Genomic DNA, 24,730 nt, shown 5'->3' with positions numbered 1-24,730 from the left:
GTCAGCATAGGAAGGGTGGGAAAATTATCTTCTTTAACTTCATTTCCCCATTACACAGATGGAGAATAAACCAAAAACCAAAGTAGTTTTTTAAAAAAAACCTTATGAAACTTTATATAACCTAATTAGAATAGAAAAAATAACTAGGAATGAGTCATACAGGGGGACATCAATAATTGAAGTTTAGAATGAAACAGAACTATTCAAGACAAAAACACATATATATCAAAAGCCAAGCTATTATTTCTTTTTAAGATTCCAAATATCCCAGAGTTTTTATTTTCTTACAGAAAATCCCTAATATTTTCCTTTACTACAGTCAAGAGAGAAAATAAATTCCAACCTTTGTTCCAAGACATTTCTTCAAGATATACTTGAGCATCTACTGGTCCCATATTTCTTAGATCATCTTCTGTAAAATAGAAAATGAGACACTTAATTTTGATAACCATGAAGAGTGCTAAAAAAGCAATTCCAGCCTGGTCAGTATAATTCTAATTTACTTACCATTTTAAAATTTATAAACTGGCAGCAATTTTAAGGCTACCTGACCTCAGCTGACTAAACATTCCAGAGCATACCACTTTAACAGTCAAAGTCTACCCCTTTTTCACAAATATGCAACATGCAAAACTATGAAGATGATTTTGATGATCCCTTAGGATAAATTAGTGATCCCGGATATTTTGTCAGAGGTTAGTTTTTTTTTTTTGTCAGATAAACCATATCTGTAACTAAGGAAAGCAACATGGAGATGAATAAAAACACTATTTGAATCTTAGTTCTAATATTTTAGTAGCTTTCTACCCCTACATATTATTGAGTTATCTCTATCTTATCTACTTTAGGAGTTCGGTTGTTATGGATGGACTGAATTATGACCCCCCTCCCCCCAAATAAAATTCATATGCTGAAACTCTAATCTCCAACGTCACTGTATTTAGAGACAAGGATTTTAGAAAGTAATTAAGGTTCAGTGTGGTGGAAAGAGTGGGGGTCCCAACCTGACAGAACTGGTGGGTGGCCTTATAAGAGAAATAGAGGTCTCTCCATGTACATGCACCACAGAAAGTATTCATAGGACTCAGCTAGCAAGAGGCTGTCCACAAGCCTGGAGACCTTACCAGAAATCATTTCAACTGGCACCCTGATCTGGGACTTCCTAGCCTCCAGACCTGTGAGAAATACATTTATGTTGTTTAAGCCACCTAGTCTATGGAATAGGGAACAGACTAATACAAGGGTGTAACAATAAAATCAGACCCAGCTAAAAGTACTTTAAAGGGGCTATTAGTCATCAGATTTTTATTTGTTTGCAACAGAGTAATTAATAAGTAACTTAAAGGAAGAATTACTTTACAATATTTCAGTAATTATAAAACACAACCGTATTGTGTTGCTGTTTTCTTGCTGTTTCCCGGGCTAAAGTTTTCCCTGTAGATGAAAAGAAAACTGGAATTCCAACTAAGTTTAGCAAGAGTGCGGTCCAGGTAGTATACGCATGCACTCTTGCTTACAATCAGTCTATTTTCAGACAAAGAAAGCACCTAGTGATGAGAAGCACTAGGCGTTCCTTTTAAAGGCACGTCATACTAGTTCCTGGTATCGTTCTTCTAAAAGTAAACACTGAACAGAAATCCACCCTCCACCCCAATGAAATTTTCTTTAGCTGTCTCCCTAATCCAGTGGTCGGCAAACTGCAGCTCGCGAGCCACATGCGGCTCTTTGGCCCCTTGAGTGTGGCTCTTCCACAAAATACCACGGCCTGGGCGAGTCTATTTTGAATAAGTGGCATTAGAAGAACTTTAAGTTTAAAAAATTTGGCTCTCAAAAGAAATTTCAATCGTTGTATTGTTGATATTTGGCTCTGTTGACTAATGAGTTTGCCGACCAGTGCCCTAGTCTCTTGTTCGCTTGCTGAGAATACTTCCCTTTGTTCTGTTGTGTGAATGCCTGCAATTTAATTATATTTAATAACTGCCTGTTCAAAATTTATTGGTGAGTTATACTAGTTTAAAATAGGTAAAGAGATTATACAATATTTTGAACTCACCATAGTTTTCTATTAGGTATGTCAAATATTGTATCACTTCACATCTATTGGGTACCAACAGTCTATTAAACTATATCTGAAATCCAAAGATACAGACTTTACCTAGTGGCTAGGGGTACTTCCTCTATCTCTGTGTGCCCACTGAATAGCTTATGCAGAGTATCAACATGCCAAGTAATTTCTAACAAAAGCTGGCCACTCGGTGTATTGGTTCTGGGCCTCTTGGGAGGCTCTCCAGTGCAGGCCAATGTCAGATGCTGACTGTGACTGGCCGTGAGCAAACCTGTTTAGAGTTACAAAGTGATCCACATTTTGGATCTGCTAGGCCTGTGTGTGCAAAGGACCAAGCTGCACACCAAGCACCAGGCCTGGGGACAAGTCAGCTGGGAACAAGGCACCCCAAGATCCACCTCTGCCTGCTCTGCCTGTTAGGCTCTGTTACTGAAAGAGCCTCTGCTGGTACTTGAGTTGCTTGAGGTAGGTTCTTAGTGAGTGACCAGGTAGGGGTGAGTGGTGTTTACCAGACTGATACAGGTTCAACCTCCTTGCCAGTGTTGAGTCTGAGGCCGCTCAGCAAATGTCCCTGGCTATACTCAAGCTGGGTGCTCACACACCTTTGTGGTGAGGTGGGGTCTCAGGGAGTCATGAGGGTCAGGCCAGTAGTTTATCAGGCAGAAAGAGACCAAGATTTGGCTGAGTGAAGGTAGGGCTCTGCACAGTCGGGCCTGTGAGGGAAAAATGGCCCCTGTCCCAGATTATGCCAGGAGGTGGATCTCAGCAGGGCAGGGCCACCAGGAGTTGGGAGCATGGGGCTAGTGGGTCAGTCAGGCTTGGGGGAAGGTGGAGGGAGTGGGCCTCTCCTCAGAGCCACAAAACTCTGTCTGTCCTGGATCTGCCCAGACCTAGGCAGGACAAAGCCACCAGGAGTTGGGAGGGTGAGGCCCCAGGGAACCTGGAGATTGGGGCTAGTGGATTTCCTGTGAGGGGCAACAGTGCAGGGGAAGAGTCAGTCAGGTTAGGGGGAAAGTGGGAGGAATGCCCCCTCCCCCCCTGCAAGTCTGCCAGACCTCTACATCCCCAGCCCAGGCATCTGATTCCTCAGCAGGGCACAAGCTCCACAAGGTAGGGCAACAGGGAGTCCAGAGGGTGGGGCTATGCATTGCTCCAAGCTGGTGCCCTCTGGAGGGGAGTGCTCCACCCAGGAGAGATGGCATCTGATATGTGGGAGAAGATCTCAGCTCAGGGATCCTAGCGGCTGTCCCTTTAAATGCCTCCTCAGAGCCACAAACTCCAGTCTCTCCTCTCACAACTCTAGTCTGCTCCACCTTCTCTCTGAAGAGCCCAAGTGAATGGCTGCAAAGGAGATTTTGTGCTTTGATCCTTTAAAGGGGCACCTATGTTTCTAGCAGAATCCTGTCTATCCCTGGCAGACAGAATCTCCACTGGTTTTCACAGCCAAATACTATATGGGTACTTCTTCTCAGCTCTGGTGCACTGGGCTGGGGAGCCTGGCATGGGGTTGAGACCCCACTCTCCTCAGGGGGAACCTTTCTTTGCAGCTGAGATATCATTCTGGAATCTCAGCCACCACCCATGGCCCGTGGGAGTGGGACTAGTTCTTTTGCTTTGCCCTGCCTACCATTCTCAATGTGGCTTCTTCTGTAAATCCTTGGTTATATGATTTCTATCCAGCTATTCTTCAGCTGGTTATTCAGGCTGATTGCTCTATATTTTAATTTTAATTCCTGTTTGGTCCTGGGAGGAGATGAGCGTAGCTTCACTTATTCCACGGCCACGATGGATCCTCCTGTTTTTGTTTTCTTTTTAAACAATGATCTCTGTTTGTCCACCATTGTAGTTATAATTAGAAAATTTAATTCATCCCTAGCAATTAAAAGTAACAGGAACCCTGTAATTAGCTTTGATAATTGTCTATCAGGCAAAGCATCTGCAATACAGATCAATTTGTTTTATTTTGAGTATTACATATTATAAATATTTTTGCTTGTTACAATGAAAGATTTTAAATCTGAAAATATAAATCCTATCTCAAAGTTCTTCTGTTAACACGACACTACTAAAATTGTTGAGAAAACATAAATTGACTTAGAAAGTGCTTTAATTAAAGGAACAGAGGCTAGATTTAAATCTGAACTCTTAGTTACAGAATGGTAGTAAAAAAACCCAAAAAACAAAAACAAAAAAACACACACACACAAAAAAAAAACAACAACCAGCCACTGGAAAGAAAATGCATTGCCTGGCATTTGGTGTACTCTATCTTGAGACCAATGACATTACATGATTCCTAATTCTTTTTTTTTTTTTTTTTTTACTTTTTTTTTTCTTTATTGATTAAGGCCTAATTCTTTTGAAGTGAATAGATTCAGCTTTTGCGAAGGTATCAGGGAACATTTAATGTCTGTTCATACCCTGTGCAGTGCTGACATGCTTAACTAAATATGGGGACAGGAAAAACTTCCCAATTTATTTACATATAGAAAGCAATGCACTATAGTTAAAGAGATTCCTGTGCAATATAATGATAAAATCAAATAATTTATGTGGTTACTTGAAAAAGAATCTTTAAACCTTTAGAAGTACAGGCCCTTCTGATCCTGTGTTCTATTGGGTTTGTCTGACAACAAGAGGTGAAAGAATTCTGTGGCTCCATTGTCTCAATGGTGGGATCTAAGAAAACAGTGGCAGGCTCATCAGAGAGGTTTACGAGCCTACAATTCAAAGAGATTAAAAGGAAAATCTACAGAGATTCTTTCCCACTGAAGAATAACATTAAATAACTATTAGCAGCTCGGTTCAGTAAAGCTTACTAGAGCTCTCGCTGGGTCATTCACAACTTCCTGAAAGAGGAAAGGTTTTTTTTAAGCTCCATTTGGGAATCAATAAATATTTCTTACTTCTTACAAGATAATGGAATTCCAGTCTTTTTCAACTTCCTCCTAATGATACTAAAATTTCTAAAACAACTCTTCGCTGCCTAAATAATTATACTTCCTAATCTCAGGATACTTTTTCTAACTGTAACTACAATTTAAATAAGTAGAAATAAATAAATAGTAGCAACAAAAAGCTACGAAGGAGAGGAATTTAACTTTATTCATTATGGCTGAAGTATCTAAAAATCTCAATCAACCCAATATTGGCCAAAAGATTGAGTCCATCTGCAGCTCTGTCTCCCCTATTCATGTGTAGCAATATCTGTTACTCAAGTGATCAAGTCCCCAAAATGCTCAAGTCATCCATTGTATTTATCTATGCAATTTAAAATATTTAAAGTTCATTTCAAACTTAAAGAAGTCATCTATTTATGTTAAAAGCAAATGCAGTGTTTTCCTTTAGGTCTTGCTGTTTTAAAACCAAGTAATTTAATTATAAACAATCACTTAAATCCTTATGTATGTATTTCACTATACACAATTAAATTTTTTGTATAGGAAATGACTTGATGGATATAAAATTCCTTGTCCTTAACAGTCTCTGCTCTTAGAATAGCCTCTACTTTGATAAGAGATTCAGAATCAGTCAACATGTACTTGAAACCTGCTCATTAAAATTATAAAACTCTACAATCTTTTCCCAGATGGAATTAAAGAATCACAAATGCAAGGCTTTCTATAGCAAAGAAAAATTACATATTTGGAGTTTAATTATGGACTGAAGAACTGCAGACCTTTTATAAAGTAAGCCTAAAGCCAGTGCTCATGAAAAGTACCAAATAAAACCAGGAAACTGAAACATTTGATGTTTCACTAACTACAGAGCAGGTAGAACAGCAGCAGATGTAGGTCTGGCCTCTTGTTCTGACCCTCAACTATGCCTCATTCTTCACTATTTGAAACTAAAAATAGTAGGTGGTACACAACTATTCAAAACTTGGCAGCCTGGCACAATGATTAGGAGTCATAGAATGGCTTTGAAGTCCCCTCTATCAATTACTGGCTAGGCAACCTTAGTTAAATTAGTTAACCCCTTGGAGCCTCAGAATCTCTCTGGAAATTATTTCTTCCTTATAAGATTATTAGACAATGATTAAAAGACAATTACATAGTTCTAGTGCTCAATAAATGGCAGCTATTTTAATTCATAATGTTTGTATTGACCTGTCTCTACCAGACCATTAACAAAATGGCTTAACACCCATCATTATTGAGGAGGTGCTGGGAAGCCTTAGTGTAGGGAGGCAGCAAACACTTGACTTTGGGTTTAAGTAACAAGTTCAAAGTACTTTGCTATTGTCAGTCCCATTAAAATTGACCCATTATTATCAAAGCCATATCTATATAATTATTTGGTCCTTCTAAAGTAACAAATGGAACTGAAAGATGGGAAACACAGAAAAAAGTTAAAAATTAATTTGTGGATTAAATTCAGAGGTTAGAGGTGATGGCAGATTAGAACTTCAGAGAAGCTTGTTTTGCTGGGGTGGGGAGGGAGACAGGAGGACTTGAGTTAGAACTTGAATAAAGAATACTGTGAAGAATCATAATGGGAGGGTGTTCTGAGTAGTGACACACAGCAGAAGCAGATGTGTTTGGGAGTCCCTAAATCACCCAGGGGAGAAGATTCACATTAAGTTTGTGATTAGTGGATAAGATTAGAAAATGTAATTAGGGACAAACTTAAAATCTTTGGCCCATTTAAATCCCAGGTGAATGGGCAAATGTTTTTTGGGGAAGGGATGGTTTAAAAAGTTCTTAGAGGAGTAAGAATAAAGTAAGCTAGACCAATCAAAATGTAAAAGACTGCGGAGAAGGCCAATTAGCAGCTATGGAAATAATATGGATATGTGTTATAATCTGGGTATGGACTACTGTGGTAGCTGTGAGAATAAGATCACATAGGAAGAAAAATTAAAAAGTAATGTCAACAATCATTTCTACTTCATTGGTTGTATAGTAAAGTAGAAGTAATCAGAGTGTAATATGAACCAGGTTCAAGTCTTGGTTTTGGACCCAATGATTTCAACTAGGTCAAGTACCTACGTAGAAATTGGGAGACAAGTTAAAGTTGGAGACACAAACTTCCTAAAATCCTACATTTTCCCTATTATTAAATTAGAACCACCAATTATGTCCAAGTATACCAGAATTATGACTATAATTTTGCCCATAGGTTTCTATAGCATTATTTGAAATTTTCCAAATTTTACTCAAAATCATTAAGAATTTATCTTAAAATATATTGTCATGGAAAAAAATCCCAGTTAACTGCCTCTAAGTAAAAGTAACAAATAATGTGAGTAGTCACCTTCTTGTGATAAACAGAATGGAGCAGGAGGACCCTCATAGAAAGTTTTATCTATACTCTCTTCTTCCTCTGAAGAAAATGCCAATCTCTAACTGGATGAATTTTCTACATCATTTCACATAGTTACTTTTCCCAGAAATAATCACACACACACACACACACACACACACACACACACACACGCCTCTTGATGCTTATCTTCAAGTTTTACCTCAAGCACATTTTTATAGTCAGTTTTCAAATTCCTAAAATGACTGGAAATACTGATATGACGACCATAAATGGAAACCCTAATCTAACTACAAGCATTTTGTAAGGGTTAGTTTTCGCACATAATTTGCACAAGTATCATTCCTGACAGTTAACTCAAATTCATATTATCTGCATTTACAAGTATTATTTCCCTTCTTAGGCAGTTAATCAGGCTTTAGAATTAACTTGTTTTTCAGGAAGTATTCTTATTTTGAGATTATTGATTCATTTATCTGGCATACAGGTAGTTGGGGTTTTAAGGTATGCTCCTCATTTGGTCCAAGATTTATTTGTTTATCTCCCATTCCCAAATATTTATCCTATTACAACATCAGAACTGATACTTTATATCTAATCAAGGGGTGGAGGGAGCTGATTAGCTCTGAGTAAAGACACACTAACTTTATGTCTAGCCCAATCTCCTTCTGAGCCAGGCTATTTTTGGTATCCAAGTACTTGGCCAATTGTGTAGAGTGAAGGCTCCATATTCCCAAAGTAATTCACTAACAGAAAACCAAGATATATCTCCACACAAAATAATGTACCACCGAGGATCAAGCCTTGGTGGTACATTATTTTTTAAAAATTACTTAATTTTTTTTAAAAAATTACTTAATTTCACTGACTTCATGTGAAGGTTTGTTCCTCTTCAGGTCACAGAGAAATAACCTAACTCATAAGCTGTGTCACTCTGTAGAACCATGGAAATGACCGAGATCTGTAATATGACTGTCATTACAAAGCTATTGAATCATGATCCCAATTATTTCCTACTAGAGGCCCAGTGCACGAAATTCATTTATGGGAGGAGTCCCTCAGCCCAGCCTGCACCCTCTCCAATCTGGGACCCTTCGAGGGATGTCCGACTGCCCTCTCACAATCCAGAACTGCTGGCTCCCAACTGCTCGCCTGCCTGCCTGCCTGATCACCCCCTAACCACTTCCCTGCCAGCCTGATTGACGCCTAACTGCCTTCCCCTGCCAGTCTGGTCAACCCTAACTGCCCTCCCCTGCTGGCCTGGTCGCCCCCAACTGCCCTCCCTTTCAGGCCTGGTCCCTTCCAACTGTCCTCCCCTGCAGGCCTGATTGCCCACAACTGCCCTCCCCTGCTGGCTATCTTGTGGCGGCCATCTTGTGTCCACATGGGGGTGGCCATCTTGTGTGTTGGAGTGATGGTCAATTTGCATATTACCTCTTTATTATATAGGATGGTATATTTCTGATGTGTTTTAATGTACTTACCCTATCTAATAAAAGAGTAATATGCAAATTGACCATCACTCCAACACACAAGATGGTCGCTCACATGTGGTCAAAGATGGCTGCCCCCATGTGGACACAAGATGGCTGCCACAAGATGGCCTGCAGGGGAGGGCAGTTGTGGGCAATCAGGCCAGCAAAGGAGGGCAGTTGGGAGAGACCAGGGCTGCAGGGGAGGACAGTTGGACAGTTGGGGGGGACCCAGGCCTGCAGGGGAAGGCAACTGGGGGGGGATCAGGCCTGCAGGGGAGGACAGTTGGGGGAGACCAGGCCTGCAGGGGAAGACAGTTAGGGGCAACCAAGCTGGCAGGGAAGGGCAGTTAGGGGTGACCAAGTCAGCAGGGGAGGACAGTTTGGGGCAATCGGGCTGGCAGGGGAGCAGTTAGGTGTTGATCAGGCTGGCAGGGGAGTGGTTAGGGGGTGATCAGGCTGGCAGGGGAGTGGTTAGGGGGTGATCAGGCTAGCAGGCAGAAGCAGTTAGGGGCAATCAGGCAGGCAGGCAGGCAAGCGGTTGGGAGCCAGCAGTCCTGGATTGTGAGAGGGCAGTTGGACATCCCTCGAAGGGTCCCAGATTGGAGAGGGTGCAGGCTGGGCTGAGGGACACCCCACCCCCCACCCTGTGCACGAATTTCATGCACCGGGCCTCTAGTCTATAATACAAAGCGTAATATGCTAATTAGATTGGACGTCCTTAAGGACATCCTTCCTTCCAGACAAAGCCTCAGTGGGCAGGAGCCAAGGCAGAGGAGGCAGAGGCCCTCCTCCCCCTGGCCTCAGCGACAGGGGCAGGGGCTGGGGCCAAGGCTCTTGCACGAATTTTGTGCATCGGGCCTCTAGTTTAATATATGAGAAAACTCTCCATAAGATTTATTCAACAGATATTCATGTGAACATTTTATAAATCTGAAAAGATTTTCCCAAAGTGTTCACCTGGTTGTCTAAAATGCAAAGCCTAATCCTGAATAACTACATGCCTTTCAAGGGAACATGGGAAGCAGCCTTTGGAGGATTCCTTAGAAACAATAAGGTAAATATGCCAACTGGAACTAATTGATTAAATTCAGTAGCTAACACTGCTTTCAAAATGTATACTATCTCGGAACTGAATATTACTCATTCTTTTTCAGATTTGCTATTCTTCAGCCTGGCCAACATTGCCCTAAAATGTCAACTAGGAACCTAGAAGTGGAAATGAAGGAGAAACAATGTATGTACTTTACTTTAGGTAATCTACCCTGGACTTTTTATTAGAACTCATTTGATAATTTCTTTTGTGAAGGAAAGAAATATGGATGTCAAAGGCTCCTTTAAATGATCTTTTAGAGAAATAAATGATTGTGGCCAATATTGATGAGGCTTTCCTTACAAAAGAGCACCGTGAGCTGTGAAATATGAGAATGCATTCAACATCAGCCAATAAAACATCTCCTGCCTCCTTTCCAAGTATTATCAAGCTCAAATTTATTTTATACTCCCAATTAATGAGGGCAGGAAACAAACATATTTTAAGCACACCCTAAGAAAAGAAAGTTCTACAATGAACTACCACCACATGCAAAAAGAGTTCTGTGTGACAAAGCTATTTCCATGTCCCCAGGGGGTGACCCAGAAAAAAAGAGTGCTTTGACCTGGTTATAACAAATTCTCTCTCTCTTGGTAATCTATCCTGGTCTTTAACAAATTATCACTCTCAAAGGTTTTCCTTCTATCAAATCTAAATCCTCACCGTTAGAAGTTCAAGTTCATTTCCTTTTTTTGAGGAGCCACTTACTGAAAATTGGTCAGGAAGGAAAAATTAATGTTAAAAGAAATGACAACACGAAACTAGGTTTATTATGAGATTTTTAAAAATAGCACTATTTTGAAACTTAAAAACAGCAAGTTATATCTGGGTAAGAGACTTCTACTTCTTATCTGAAAAGCAAGCCAATCTCAATTTAAAACTAAAACAAAGCATTCTCACTATTTGGAGCCTCTGGAAACAAAGAAAATATTTACTAGATCTGAGGTCTTTCCACTTTTCTTCCATAATAGTTCAATTCAACATGCCTGAAAAACTTACAAAGTAAACTGACATTGTATAAATTGTAAGCTGATCAGCCTATTTATCTGAATCATGCCCAACACTCACTGTATTTGCTTTGCATAAACTTTATTGTGACCTTCTCAAAGACCTAGTCCCCTACAATATAGCAGGTCATAGTTTCTCCCATTAAAAACTTAAAACCAAGGACTCAAAACTCTCAAAGGCAACGAGAAAGACTTGAAGATGTTGATTATTTGTTCTCCCAACATCTCTATAAGCCTTCCTTCATGCAATCCTATTACTCACTTTAAACTCTGTTTGCAATTTCTCTCCATTTCTGGTTTACCCGTCCATTACCACATGATGATGTAAATGTGGGAGATAATATTTTTTTATTCTTGATCTCTCCATATCTCTTTTCTCCTAAGACAACAGGCATCTAGACAGTTTCACTGATAGGTTCTTAATAGAACATAGTTGTGGAATAGCAAAAATGCAGTCACTGTGCCAGTACACAGCCTACACTACTTAAGGCACAGTTTTGTGGATTATCCTTCTCTTAAGCAAATCAGCATCCCACAGAGTAAAGACTGATCAAGATGTGCAAAAGCACCATGGGAGAATAATCACCTCCAGTACAGTTTGGTCGCTTTAGGAACATAGGTACCTTTTTGCACATGACACATTCATGTGTATCAGTTTCAATACTTTCATAGAAATTGTATAATGTTTATTAACCCAGGTTAAAAAGATGTATGTATGGATAGAATTCATCCTCAAATGGAAGCACCTCTGCATTCTTTTGCCAGAAGGGTTACCAGTTGTTGAAGTTCCTGGGTTCCTAACCACTTAGTATTTTCTATTCCCGGGCCCAAGTCCCTATGCTGTCTCAGAAGTACAAACACATTTACAAAAGCAATACATTTGAAAGCTGCTCAGATGTTCACCAAATAGAAGCAGGAAAAAATATCCAAGACATAATTGAAAATTAAAAATCCTAATTCATTGCAAAGATACACTCATCAATTTCTTAACATTAAAGAAAAAAAACCTTACCAGTCTTAAAGAAGGTAGAAGGGCCTTAGAGCTGATTAGTGTTCTGAAAGTCACTATTTAAACAACAATAACACTGCAGTACATAAACAAATAGCTCATGGAGTCTTGATACACAAAGGCATCACACATTATAATCAATACTTAATTTTATTGAGACAACCCCCTCTGAAAATAAATATGGATATTCTATATTTACTTTATACTGTCTTTATCCTATAATGACGTGTTTTAGAAATAAAGCCTTGATTTTCATATCAAATTTTCAAAACCTTAGTTGTATAAGTCTTAAAAGCATTTTATTAGGTCTGATGGTGTGCCAGTGTAGGGCATGGAAGGAGATTCAATAATCAACTCCAGAGACAGTGAGCTTTTATCCACACATACAAGTCAATGCTGAGGCTGGTGCCCTACTGCAGAGTGCAATTGAGTGTTTTCCCCACAGGCTGTAACTGATTATTGACTCCCCCCATTAACATGTAGAGTCCATAGTGAAGGTTCAAACAGAAGGCTGAGGGACTCCTGTCCCAAGGCCAGCCCTGAAAGACAGCCTATCACTTTGTGTAACCGCAATCCATGTGTGATAAACCTGACCTACATTTCTCTCTTTCTTTCTCACAAGAGCTTGTCACTGTTTTAAGAAGCTATTTTCTAAAATGCACCAAATAAATGACTTTTGAAACTGCCTGGGAAATGTTCATTCCTAAAATATTATTTATAGCAATCTTATAAGGAATAGTTTATCCAAGAGATAATCCTGAAACCTAGCCTAAAACAAGCTCAGAGGCAAAAGAGTGCCTTAATGTTACTCCATAGGGTATCTTCCTTTAGACTGTCCTTTATACAGTACACAGTCTAAAAGTATTACAATTTAATAAAATAAACATATAAAACATATTAAGTAGGAATGTGTAATTAAACATTTCTCATCAGTTATAAAAAGTAGCTTCCACAGATTCACAAGCCATGTCTTAGTCGTTTGCTAACTTCGCGGTGGAGTCACAATAATCACTACTAAGAATGGGGCATAATTACAAACTGATGGGGCAGTAAAGAAGGAAAATGCTCCCCAGGCACGGCTGCAGATGGTGCTTAGGAAGGTGCCAGTGTGCTGTGGCTCCTCCCCACAAGTACCTACCATGCCGTTGCAGGTCATACTCTTTCTTTGTCTCTTCATTCCCTAGAATTTTCCATGCCTGATCAATTTCGATGAACTTCTGTATACATTCCTCCACCGTTCCTGGAGGCACATCTGCACTTTGTTTGTCTGGATGATACTGCCAATCAAAAATAAGGAGGATGGTGAATAGAGAGGGTTAAGTTTTTAAAAATTGTAAATCTGAGCTTTCGTGAAGAGAGAAGATAATGAGAAGACAAAACTAAGATGCCAAGGCAACAAGTCAACAGTGCTGGGCCCGGCAGACGACTTGCCAGTGTAATTAGACCACTGGAGTAGCTATAAATCCACTAGTGACATGATCTGTCACAACGTGCAAAGACAGCATTTTCTGGATAATTTGCTGATGGGTGGAATCACTGGTCTCATGGACAATCTAGCTAGAGAGGATGACTAACAAAAACAGAACTAGGTACATGCAGACAAGCAGAGCATGACAGAGGAAGAACACAAACTATGCGGAGAAGGAAGCTTCCTTATATAATGTGCATGGCTATAGATACCACCACGAATGGAGGACTCGCTTTTTCTCATGAAATTAGATTATACAACTATACTGTAAAATAAGACACTTTTCATCTTCTAGCTCAGTTCTGAAGATTTTAATTACAAATCCCTGCACATAATTTTTTATTGAAAAATGGTTATCTGAAGGCAGATTTACAAGAAAGAATTTTACAGAACTCAATGAAACATTTGAATATAAATTAACTCAGTAGTAAATCTTTCTTACATGTGTTTGCTAGGAAAGTTTTAAGACAGTGGTTCTCAACCTTTTTAATGCCGCAACCTTTTAATACAGTTCCTCATGTTGTGGTGACCCCCAACCATAAAATTATTTTTGTTGCTACTTCATAACTGTAATTTTGCTACTGTTATGAATCATAATGTAAATATCTGTGTTTTCCGATGGTCTTAGGCGACCCTGCTAGCGGTTCTCAACCTGTGGGTCGTGACCACTGCTGTAGAGCCTAAGTTTTATGTCAATTCAATTCTCAAATGAAAATGTAAATGTGGCTTACTGGATACCTCACTTATATTCTCCCCCTTTTTCTTTTTTCTATGTTTTTTGTGGTTATCCCTTCTCTTGTTATCTATCAGGTCTTCTGAAAGAATAAATATGTCATTTGCTTTTCAGCAGTTTCCCAACAAACAAGTAAGGAAAGATTACCTAAATTTATAGACATTTCACTTAAGTAATCTGGGAATAACAGTAGCAGATATTGAGATATGTAATTTTTCACTCTTAAGTAAATAAGGAACCACTTTATAGTATTCATCTAGAATTTTCAACCAGCAATTACTAGTACTCTAAATGTTTTATTAAATATATTACAGAACAAATTTTAATTTCAAGATTATCTTAGGAATTTCCTTTGAACTAGCAGAAGTTTTTCCCTTTAGTTCTTAACTCTTTTAAAAATGTTTTTATAATAAAACAGGAAAATGGACATATTCACATTTCATGATGCTAATGTGATCTAGTTCACTTACTCATCAATTAGTGAGGCAATCATTTGAATATTTTATTGTCTGCTTTACAGACACTGAAAGAACATGAAAAACTTACAATTACCATATCATTTATTATCCAAGTTGCTAAAGCCAAGACCACTCAGTAAGTTGTGGCAAGTTACATGAAGTTAAATGACTTCAATTCTCAATACAGAAATCAGAAAGTATGTAGGTTTTTAATCATAATGTCGACTACGAATTTTGACAGTGAATTTGTCTTCATGCTGAAGTTGTTCACACTGCTGATGTCCTCAACTAGCAGAGCAAAAGTAGCTGTGATATTTGGTTGCACAGAAGAACTAATAAACATCATGCATGCTGGGGAAAAAAGATTACAGGACAAACAGAGAATTAGGCTTCCATTTTCCCGTTGGCAAATTATTTCTTTTCCTGTGCCAAATCTATCAGTTATCAACATTTAAATATTTAAGCTAACTAATATAAAGGCTAAAGAAAAGGGAACCACAGCTTTGTTTAATCTTTTTTTGTGGTCATAATTTATCAAATGATACTCATAAAAGTTATTCCCATACTGAGGTTTAGGCAATCCCAAAGCCAAAATAGAGTTGTCTACATTAAAGTTCTCTAACTGACCCATTTCTCTAACACTGTGTGAAGAAAATTTGTGTAATATACTTGGTATTATTCAATATTATTATATGCAACATACTCAAATATGGCACTATGTATACATTAAGATACACTTATATGTGAAAACTCAACCTCAATATGTCAGAAACATTAAGTAAGATCACAGAGGAATCATTCTAAACTAGTAGCTATATAGGAGAAGTACAGACTGAAAGACAGGTAATTTCTAATAGGCCATTATAGAAGGTACTAGAAGCCCGGTGCATGAAAATTCATGCACTGGATGGTCATGCGCTGACCATCTTTGGGACAGCATGAGGGTCAATTAGCATATTCCCTCTTTATTAGATAGGATACTTGGTACAATAAAAGAATAATTGGACCTGATCATGCATCAACCTGACCAAGCAAGCCCTACAAAACGAAGGCTGCCCCAAACTAAAAGCTATCGTTAAATTTTATTGAGTCATAGGTAAGTTCCATGAGAGTCAAAGAACAATTCAATCAATCTTTCACCAATTTGGTATTTTCCCGACTACTATTTTAATTAAGTAACTCACCATCCTAGGCTTTTAAATCTCATCTGTTGTGCTATTAGAATGCAATACATTTTATTCTACAATACAGGGTTCAATTAAAATGGTAGTTATGGCAAGAAAATAAGTATGTCATTTGGGTTGATAAAAGCCTCAGTCTGATATGTTCTGACAGCAAGTTCCAGAACAAAATGAAAGTCTAAAAAAAAACAAACCAAAAAACATATTCTGTGGTAGGCTGATAATGGCCCCCCAAAATATTAGCTCCTAATTCCTGGTACCTGTAAATGTTACCTTATTTGGAAGAAAGGTCTTTGCAGATATGATTAAATATCTTGAAATAGAAAAGTATCCAGGTGAGATAAATACAAAGTATTCTTATACAAAAGAGGCAGAGGGAGATTTGGCACACAGAGGAGGAGGTGGTATGAAGACTGTGCAGAGAGAGATTGGAAATACTGGCCTTAAAGACTGGAGTGATCAGGCCACAAGCCAAGGAACACTGGCAGCTACCAGAAGCTGGAAGCGACAAGAAATGGACTCTCCCCCTAGAGCTTCTACAGGAAGTGCAGCCAGGCCAACACCTTGATTTCTGCCCAGTTATACTGACTTTAAACTTCTAGCCTCCAGAATTCTGAAAGAATAATTTTCTGTTGCTTTAAGTTTAAGCCACTCAGTTTATGGTAATTTATTTTGGCAGTCACAATAAATTATACATAATCTAAAGATGTCTATGGTTTAAAACTGCAATACAGACACTACAACTTTTTAAGATGTTTCATTTATAAGGTCTATTAATAAAATGGTGTCATTATTATATACATTCTTAATTTTTATATCTAAAGTGATTCTTTATTGGACATGAGAAACCAAATTCCTAAATACTACGTTTCAAGATTTTCCAATCCCAAAGTGAATGCTAATTTCTTTCCTGCTATTTCTGTATCTGAGCTCTCCAATGGGAGGCAGGCTCAAGCACTCACTATTACTCTGAGAGACCCAAGTCACTTTCCTCTTGTTGTCAAGGTGTATTTTATTCTTTGCCCTCCTTTTTCTTTAATCCCCACTTCCTACCATTGAGAGCTCAAAGCTATTCCTATTTCATTCATTCATAGAAAGATAAAATCTTCTTACCATTGAGAGCTCAAAGCTATTCCTATTTCATTCATTCATAGAAAGATAAAATCTAAGGCATTCTGTGTTCTAAAAATAGCCACAAAAAGATAGCATGAACTTCCTTATATTAAAAAAATGCTGGCAAAATCATACAAAAAACAGTTCTGAGAAAAACACTGACCAAACAGAGAAAATACTGATGGTCTTAACAGAACAGGTATGTACTAAAATCAATGTTGTAAAGTTCATTTCTTTTAACTACAGTAACTTCTATTTGTTTTCAGTACTAAGTTGAAATTAATTTTCCTAAAATTGGAAGAACTTAGTCACTTGGAAAGCTTTCATGCCTTTCCTACCTACAAAACGCAGTATTGCTTTACTTTCTAGTAAAGCTTGTCATTAAATCTTAAATCGAATAAAAAGTTATCAATTAGATAATTACTCAGTTAAAAAATAGATAACATTCATCTTTTACTACACATTTGTGATTATACTGTTTTGATTTATAAAATATGGACTTCAATTAGGAAGTAACAATCAACTATGAAAAGGATTCTGGGCAAATCTGATTAAGCAAAAATTCCCAAATTGTAATGCTGAGGTTATTTCATATACCAGTGCAGTACCTGAGGATATAGCATTTTGGTTTTTCTCTATGTATTAATAGATGAGTTGAGTATTATTAATAGGATATTAGCTCTCTATCTCTAGCTTCAAACTTTTGTAAATTCTGGAGTCAAATTTCAAAACACCTTCTTTTTAAAAAATATATTTTTATTGATTTCAGAGAGGAAGGGAACGGTAGAGAGAGATAGAAACATCAATTATGAGAGAGAATCATTGATTGGCTGCCTCTTGCACGCCTCCTACTGGGAATGGAGCCCGCAACCCCCCGAGCATATGCCCTTGGCCAGAATCAAACCTGGGACCCTGCAGTCAACAGGCTTCCAATAAGCCAAACCAGCTAGGGCTCAAAATACCTTCCAAAAGCTATCTTATCAGTACTACAAGTTCAACATGTCCATACTCCAATTTATCAGCCAGACTCTAAAATTAGTTCCTCCTCTTGCTGAATTCCTTGTTCTGTTAAAATCACCACCATGCTCAATGCATGCTGAATGAATGGATGAATGAATTGGAGAAAAATAAATACATTTCCTAGTAATCTAGACTATAATATCAGGGTAACATCACTTTCCCTTATTCCACTAATCACCAAATTCTGTAGATTCTACTTACATCATATTCTATCTATTACCAATGCCAAGCCTAGTTCAAACCAACAATAGCTCTTACCTAGTCTCCAGCATTCATCTTCTAACAGCTCTCCACTCCATCCCCCTGCTTCCAAATTCACTTGGTTTAACTTACAACCCTAATATTCTCCAGCTCAAAAATTTATTTGGCAACCTAATGCATCATAATTTACAGTCATATTCCAAGGAAAAGGGGTAAAAGAGGAGGAGAAAAAGAAGAAAAAAGAGAAAGAGGGTAGTAGGAGGTGGGAGAGAGAAGACAGAGAAACGAAAACAGGGGTGGTGAAGAAAAAGGAGAACAGAAGAGAAATAGAGAAATAGGAAATAGGAAAAAGAAAAGGAAGAGTAAGGAAAAGTGAAGAAAGAGACTAAAAAACATTGAAGGCAAACAAGGCCATGCAATATTTATGGCAGGTATTGATCTTTTTCAAATAATTAAAAGGTATGTAATAGGTTAGACTCACAGAAATAAAGAAATGTAAGAAGTGAAATTATATGTAGTTGAATAATCCAATCCATGGCAAAACCTTTTCAAAACCAAGACCGATCTCTGTAATGAACAGTGAAATTTACTAACTCTAAAATATAATCTTGCACCAATTCCTTTTGCTAGTCACATGCCTTTTCTTTGTTGTCGACTACATATATGCAAGTGTAACACATCTGCTTCTTTGATTGAACATACAATTGAAGAAAATTAAACCTTAAGCAATGGGTTACCTTATATCCAATTTAAGGGTAAATTCTGACTCCTCCCCCAACTCAAATCATACTAAACAAGTCTTTGATGACCTTCTCAACATGAGCTATACAGATAATTCCAAGATTGACATTCTGCCTCTGATAGCCCCCAGTGGTAATTAGCAGCAGTGCACTAGCTAACTACTTCTCTGGGTGCAGGGAAGACATGGTTTTGTGCAATTAAAGCCTTAAGACACTGATGGCAAACTGAAGTTATCCCTGCTGAACAAGGGTGGTGATGTACATCTACAAATCCTACAGGGCTGCTCTCCTGCAGCAACTCGGAGCTCTGCTCTGTGGCCATCAAGGCCATCAGGTACTAATTAGGCAGTGTGTTCTGTCAACGCTTTTGTGCTCTTCCTTTATTAATTGATCATTCTGCCACATTAATGATACTACTACACTGGCTTTGAATCCCCTCAAGTGCTTTATCCCAGAGATAGAAAAGAAAGAAGACATGACAAAGAGAATGTTCCACATTTAATTTACCTACCTCATATTTGAATTAACACTAAGTTATTTGAATCAACTCTAAAAGTTCTTTCTTTTATTTGCAAAAATGCTCCTGTGGACCTAAAATGTATACATATTCCTTAAATAAAGTGTAACTGCTGTCGAATTAACTTTGTAAGCTATAGAAAAATACAATGGGAATGAAATTTAAACTAAAAGCATTGGCATTTTCATACATACATGTTCAAAATTAATGGTGGGAGATTAAATACTTAAGGCTGGAGAGGGAGTGGCTACTATTTTTCTTAATTCTAACTACCTAATGATGAGGGCAACTCACCTAAAATGACACTCAATAAACCAGAGAAGTGACCTGACAGGACCTGGGTGAAATATAAAACATTTAATAATTGCAGTTACAATCAATGAACTTAGTACACAATTTTTGAGATAAAGGCCTAAGAAGCTTCTTCGGATGCTGTGAAAACACATACCCTCTCTGATAATTTTTGGTTTTCCTTATTGCAAATCACTGTTTTTATGAAGCAGCCATTAAAAAGTTGGTGAGGAGGCGCTGTTAAGATGGTGCAGCAGTGATTCTCTATGAATCAGCACTACTTAGGTAGACAAGGGAGAGATCCACAGTGACTGACATGGTGCATTTTGTTGTTGTTTTGTTTCATTTTCTGTAAGATGCCTACTAGCGTAAACAAGATCATGTTTCAAAAAGTTAAGATGTAAAAGACTACAAATGCATCCTTTACATGTTGACACCACATTAAGATTATGAATCTGAAAAAAATCATTATACAAAGGTAAAGTCAAGTACAACACACTACTGCCACCTAATGATTAGGAAAATATTGCCTAAAGTAAAAGTCAACAACTCACGTATCATTCTATGCAACAGCTAACAGCAGAAACACGATTTTAAAAATACGTTTGAACAATGATAAGGTTTTCTGATTCAAATAGAGAAAAAATAACCCATGTTCAAAAGTGTGTTTACCCACTCAAAAAGGCTTATTAACTATCTTACTATAAGTTATACTGTGCTAGCCAATGAGCACCCAATGATGAATAGAACAGGATCCCTGTCCTGAGGGACTCAGTCTAGTGGAGGAGATCAGACATATAAACAATTAATTATAATGCAATGGGAAGAAATGAGCTGATAAAAAAGATAACATCATGAAAAAGTTAACTTAGAATAAATTAAGAAAGGTTTTTAAATAAAGATGACATTTGACTGGGTTTTGAAGGATGAAGAGGAGCCAACCTGTGGAGGAATTGTGAAAAGGTAGAGGGCAAAGGCATTCGAGACAGTGAGAAATGCCAAATACAAGACAGGAAAGTACTAAGATGGATATTAGAGTTATGAATAGCAGAACTGCAAGCTATACTTGGAATGAGTAAAAGAACAGTTGGGTAGGAAAAGTAGTAAAAGGTGAAGTTGAAAAGCAAGACTGGGTTCAGAATGGAAAGAAACTAGTATGCTAAGAAACATGGATGTTTTCCTACTTCAAACTCCACATTACTTACATGATAGAGATATAACCATATTTTTATCTCAAAAGACAAAGAAAAAATGTAAACTGGTGATAGGATGGAAGGTATAGGGAGGAGAAGTAGGGGAACAGTCAATAAGGAAAATTACTGTACTACTGCAGCACTCCTGAGGAACTTGCTAGGGATGCTGAGGATCGAAGGCAGGAGGTATCAGACAGGGGAAAGGTGCGAAGCTGGGACAGGAATTTGGGAGTCACCTGTGAAGCAGATAAAACTACAGGAATATACAGAAAGCAGTCCTTCTCAACTTTTTTGAGTTATGAGCAACTCCAAGATTATGATAAAAAGCTGGAGAAAGGGAGATGCACACACAATTTTGAAAACAATTAAGAGACCTCCCAAAGCACTAGGGCCTCAGAGTAAGAGTCTCTGATTTGGTGACAGGTGAAGAAAGACAAAGATAAAACTCTGAATGGCAGTAACATTTATATCTGATAGAGGAAAAGATGCTAGAAAAGATAATAGAGCAGTGAGCAATAAGATAATCAGGAAACAGGATCGGCAGAAGCCCAAGGCGGAAAGAGTTTCAAGGCACAAGGAAGATCTATGACAACAGCAAATGTCGCATTAAAACCACTGACTGTGGCAAGTAGGGGCCACTGGCCACTGTACTAGGCACTAGATAGAAGAACGGCAGTGGGGAAAGAGAGTGGGCTGAGAAGCACATGGATGGCAGTTAAGTCATGTTTGGCAAGGAAGGAGAGAGGAGTAACAGCCATAGTAACCAAGGCCAAAGGAGGATACGTAATTCTGAAAGGCATTTTACTGCGTGAGGGCATAAGCTAACGGATAGAGAGTAGAAGAGAGAACTGACGCAGCACTGACCTTGAAATATGTAAAATTCACTTTTTATTTTAGCTTGGTTGTGACTAATTATGTGACCCTAGAAAAGTTACTCAACTGTACAAAATCTCCTCACCTGAAAAATAGAAAGAATGCTTGCTAAACTGTAAGCTACTTAAGAAGTAAGGCCCTTTATCCATCATATTAAACTAACTACATCTATAGCACCTAGCACAATGCCAGCACATACAAGACAGTACATATTTAGTTAATGAATACATATCTGTCTATAAAGCTCAGTGTTTTGTAAAATTCAAAGGACATAATGTGAATAAGCATATTTTGATACAATTTAATATTTTAATGGGGTATGGCAGGAGAGGCACGCCAGAATAAAATATTTTTTAAAAATTCTTGAAAGCATTGTTGACAAGACAGTAAAGAATTCTGGGCCAAAAATGAAGGGAAAACATATAATCAAGGACAAAGGATGAAAGGCGCTTTTGCTCCAAGGGTATTTCGCCTATCCTAGAAAGTATCCTGGAAATGAACTTTTATTTTGGTAACCCCGTTTGGCTTAAGGTGGTTCTGCACATCAGAGAGGGGCTGACTAGAGGAAGAAGGAACAGGTTATTGGAATAGACACAAAAGCTGTGCAGAGACCCATTCTGTTACACCAGGGTGAGAAGCTAAGTCCCTGTGGGAAGGATATGTTTCCACACTTACTGGCCTTTGTCCTTTATAGGAACCCGGGGAAGGGGTGGGGCAGATTTCTCTTCCACAAACTACATGCAAAATTTGCTCTTCCATTCCTGAAATCCAGTAATAGCACTAATTTCCCAATATAACACTAATATGCGTAAATGAACACTTACAGAGGAGGATGAGTTTTCATAGGTATCAATGTCCAAAGGCAATGTGAAAATGCCATTTAATCAAAACTACTCTTAAAAATAATTTTTTTATTCAGTATAGTATTTGGAGTTTCATGAATATAACTCTATACAGCAATATGCATATATAAATGTATAGCATATACAGCAATGAATACCTAATACATCTAAAATATAAGTTTACCATTTTTAACTTTTTTGGCTTAACACGACACTGGCTTAAGGCTTTAGAGTCATTATTGCATTTAAACTTTATGAAAAAACAAAAGAATAAAAAATCTTTATCTGTATTTTTGCAGAGGCATGGAGAGGTTAAGTCACTCCTGCTAGGGCACACAGATCATAAATGACACAGGTGAGATTCAAAACCAGGGCAAAGTGATACAAAGTCAGGACTCTTAATCACTATGCTACACATAGGGTTCCCTACGAAACCACGTTTTAGAATTTATTTGATGTATATGCAATAGCATTTATTACACTAAATACTAGAATTTAGACATCTGTGTCTTCCTCCTAACAATAAACTCTGTTATCCACAATATCCAGAATAGTGTCTAGAAATGTAATAGGTACTAACCCTAACAGATGTTGAGTGAATGGATGAATGAATAACTGAAGACAAATTCAGATTGCTTTGATCCTCATAAATTGTTCTAAATCCATCCATTTAATGAATTTAAAAAGTGTAATTCTCAAACAAAATGTCTTGGATTACCTTCAGGGATTGTAAGAATTTTATTTTGTATTTTTAAATGTTTTGAGATAGCTAAAAAGTAATGGCTAGTTTACGTTGCTTCAGGAAAAAGGACATGTCTTTTCTGAGCTAGCTCATCCCACACACTGCACAAAGGATAATGCTCAACTTGTAGACAATATTTCAAAAAGCCTAACATAATGAGAGGGGGTTTTATCTTTTACTACTGAGTGTAAGTATATTTGATGGTTCATTAGTAGAAACCTGGGCACAACCGCATTAACTGTATTTGTGACATAGAAGATAATTCAAGGATACATATATGTAATATAAAGTATTCTAATTAAGAATAAATTAATTTGAAAGTAAAGAAAAAATAAGTCAAAACACAAATAACCTTAACAAGTAAAATGCGATTAATGAGCAAAAATCTATGATTTACTTGAAGGCAAATTTTAAAGTTGTTTCATATTTCAGATGGCACAGTTTTAAAGTACCTTGCAAGATGATAGTTACTATTTTCAAATCATGCAAAACCATGCAATTCACTTATACCCAAAATGTGCTAACTAGACATTATACATAACATTTTTGTTAACAGCATATTATATGACATGCTATACAAGGTTTACTCCTCGGGAATAGGTAAAGGAATAAACCCATCTCTCTTTAAAAATCATAACTAGTTAATTAAAGGCCACATAAAACATCAAGGAATTTTTAGAGCTTAAAACAATGACAAAAAGAAATTCACAGTGACAGTGAAAGCAGATCCATGGTTGCCTAGGGAAGACAGAGAATGCATCTTGAAATGGTGATGGTTATATAGGTATATTCAATCAAAACTGATCACAATAACTAAAAAAGTGCATTTTATTGTATATAAATTGTACTTCAATAAGGTTAACTTAAAAAAAACAACAACAAAAGAAATATATCGTAAGAAACATAATAAAGTTCTAGCTATTTTATATGGATAAAAAAGGTGGAACAACAATACTCAAGTGAATTCCAACACTTTAACAAAAGTGTAATATTAATTCCTTTGGGAAACACTGGGCAAAATGTCTTTTTGTTTTTGTTTTCTTATATTTTGGCATACTGAAAATAATGTACACCAAAGAAAATCATAAGAAAATTCTAAATGTAATGTATCCTTAAAATTTTTACTTTTCCCCTTTCAATTATTATTTAGCATTATTATTTTACACAGTTTTCTTATCATTTATTTGTTTAATCTTTTTAAATAGAATTTATGTCTTCAAATATATACCAATATATAAAACTAGAGGCCCAGTGCATGAATTCGTGCACAGGTGGGGTCTGCCCGGGACAGCTCCAATTGGGGTGGATCAAGGATGGGCCTGCCAGGGGGAGGGGCCACAGGAGGTTGGCTGACCGGCCCCACCCCCTATTGGGATGGGGGGATTACAGGGGGCGGGGCCGGCTGGTGGGAGGGTCCATGGGAGGTTGGCCAGCAGCCCCGCCCCCT

At 37.7% G+C, this 24,730-nt stretch overlaps 1 protein-coding gene across 2 annotated transcripts in view; it reads right to left on the bottom strand.

The window, feature by feature from the left end:
* The window catches only part of DNAJC24 (DnaJ heat shock protein family (Hsp40) member C24), a 41,988-nt gene that overhangs the window by 3,195 nt on the left and 14,063 nt on the right, over positions 1-24,730 (bottom strand). The window contains exons 3-4 of one of the 2 annotated variants that reach the window (XM_080687439.1): positions 13,050-13,188; positions 344-412 (exon numbers count right to left, since the gene is read on the bottom strand). In XM_080687439.1, the coding sequence (XP_080543565.1) occupies positions 344-412; positions 13,050-13,188 (208 nt within the window). The remainder of the gene's footprint in view (positions 1-343; positions 413-13,049; positions 13,189-24,730) is intronic. The other variant, XM_080687440.1, reaches the window with a different exon arrangement.

The sequence above is a fragment of the Plecotus auritus genome (genome assembly GCF_963455305.1).
Source record: "Plecotus auritus genome assembly, chromosome: 9".
NCBI lineage: Eukaryota > Metazoa > Chordata > Mammalia > Chiroptera > Vespertilionidae > Plecotus > Plecotus auritus.
This window is presented reverse-complemented; position numbering and strand designations above follow the sequence as displayed.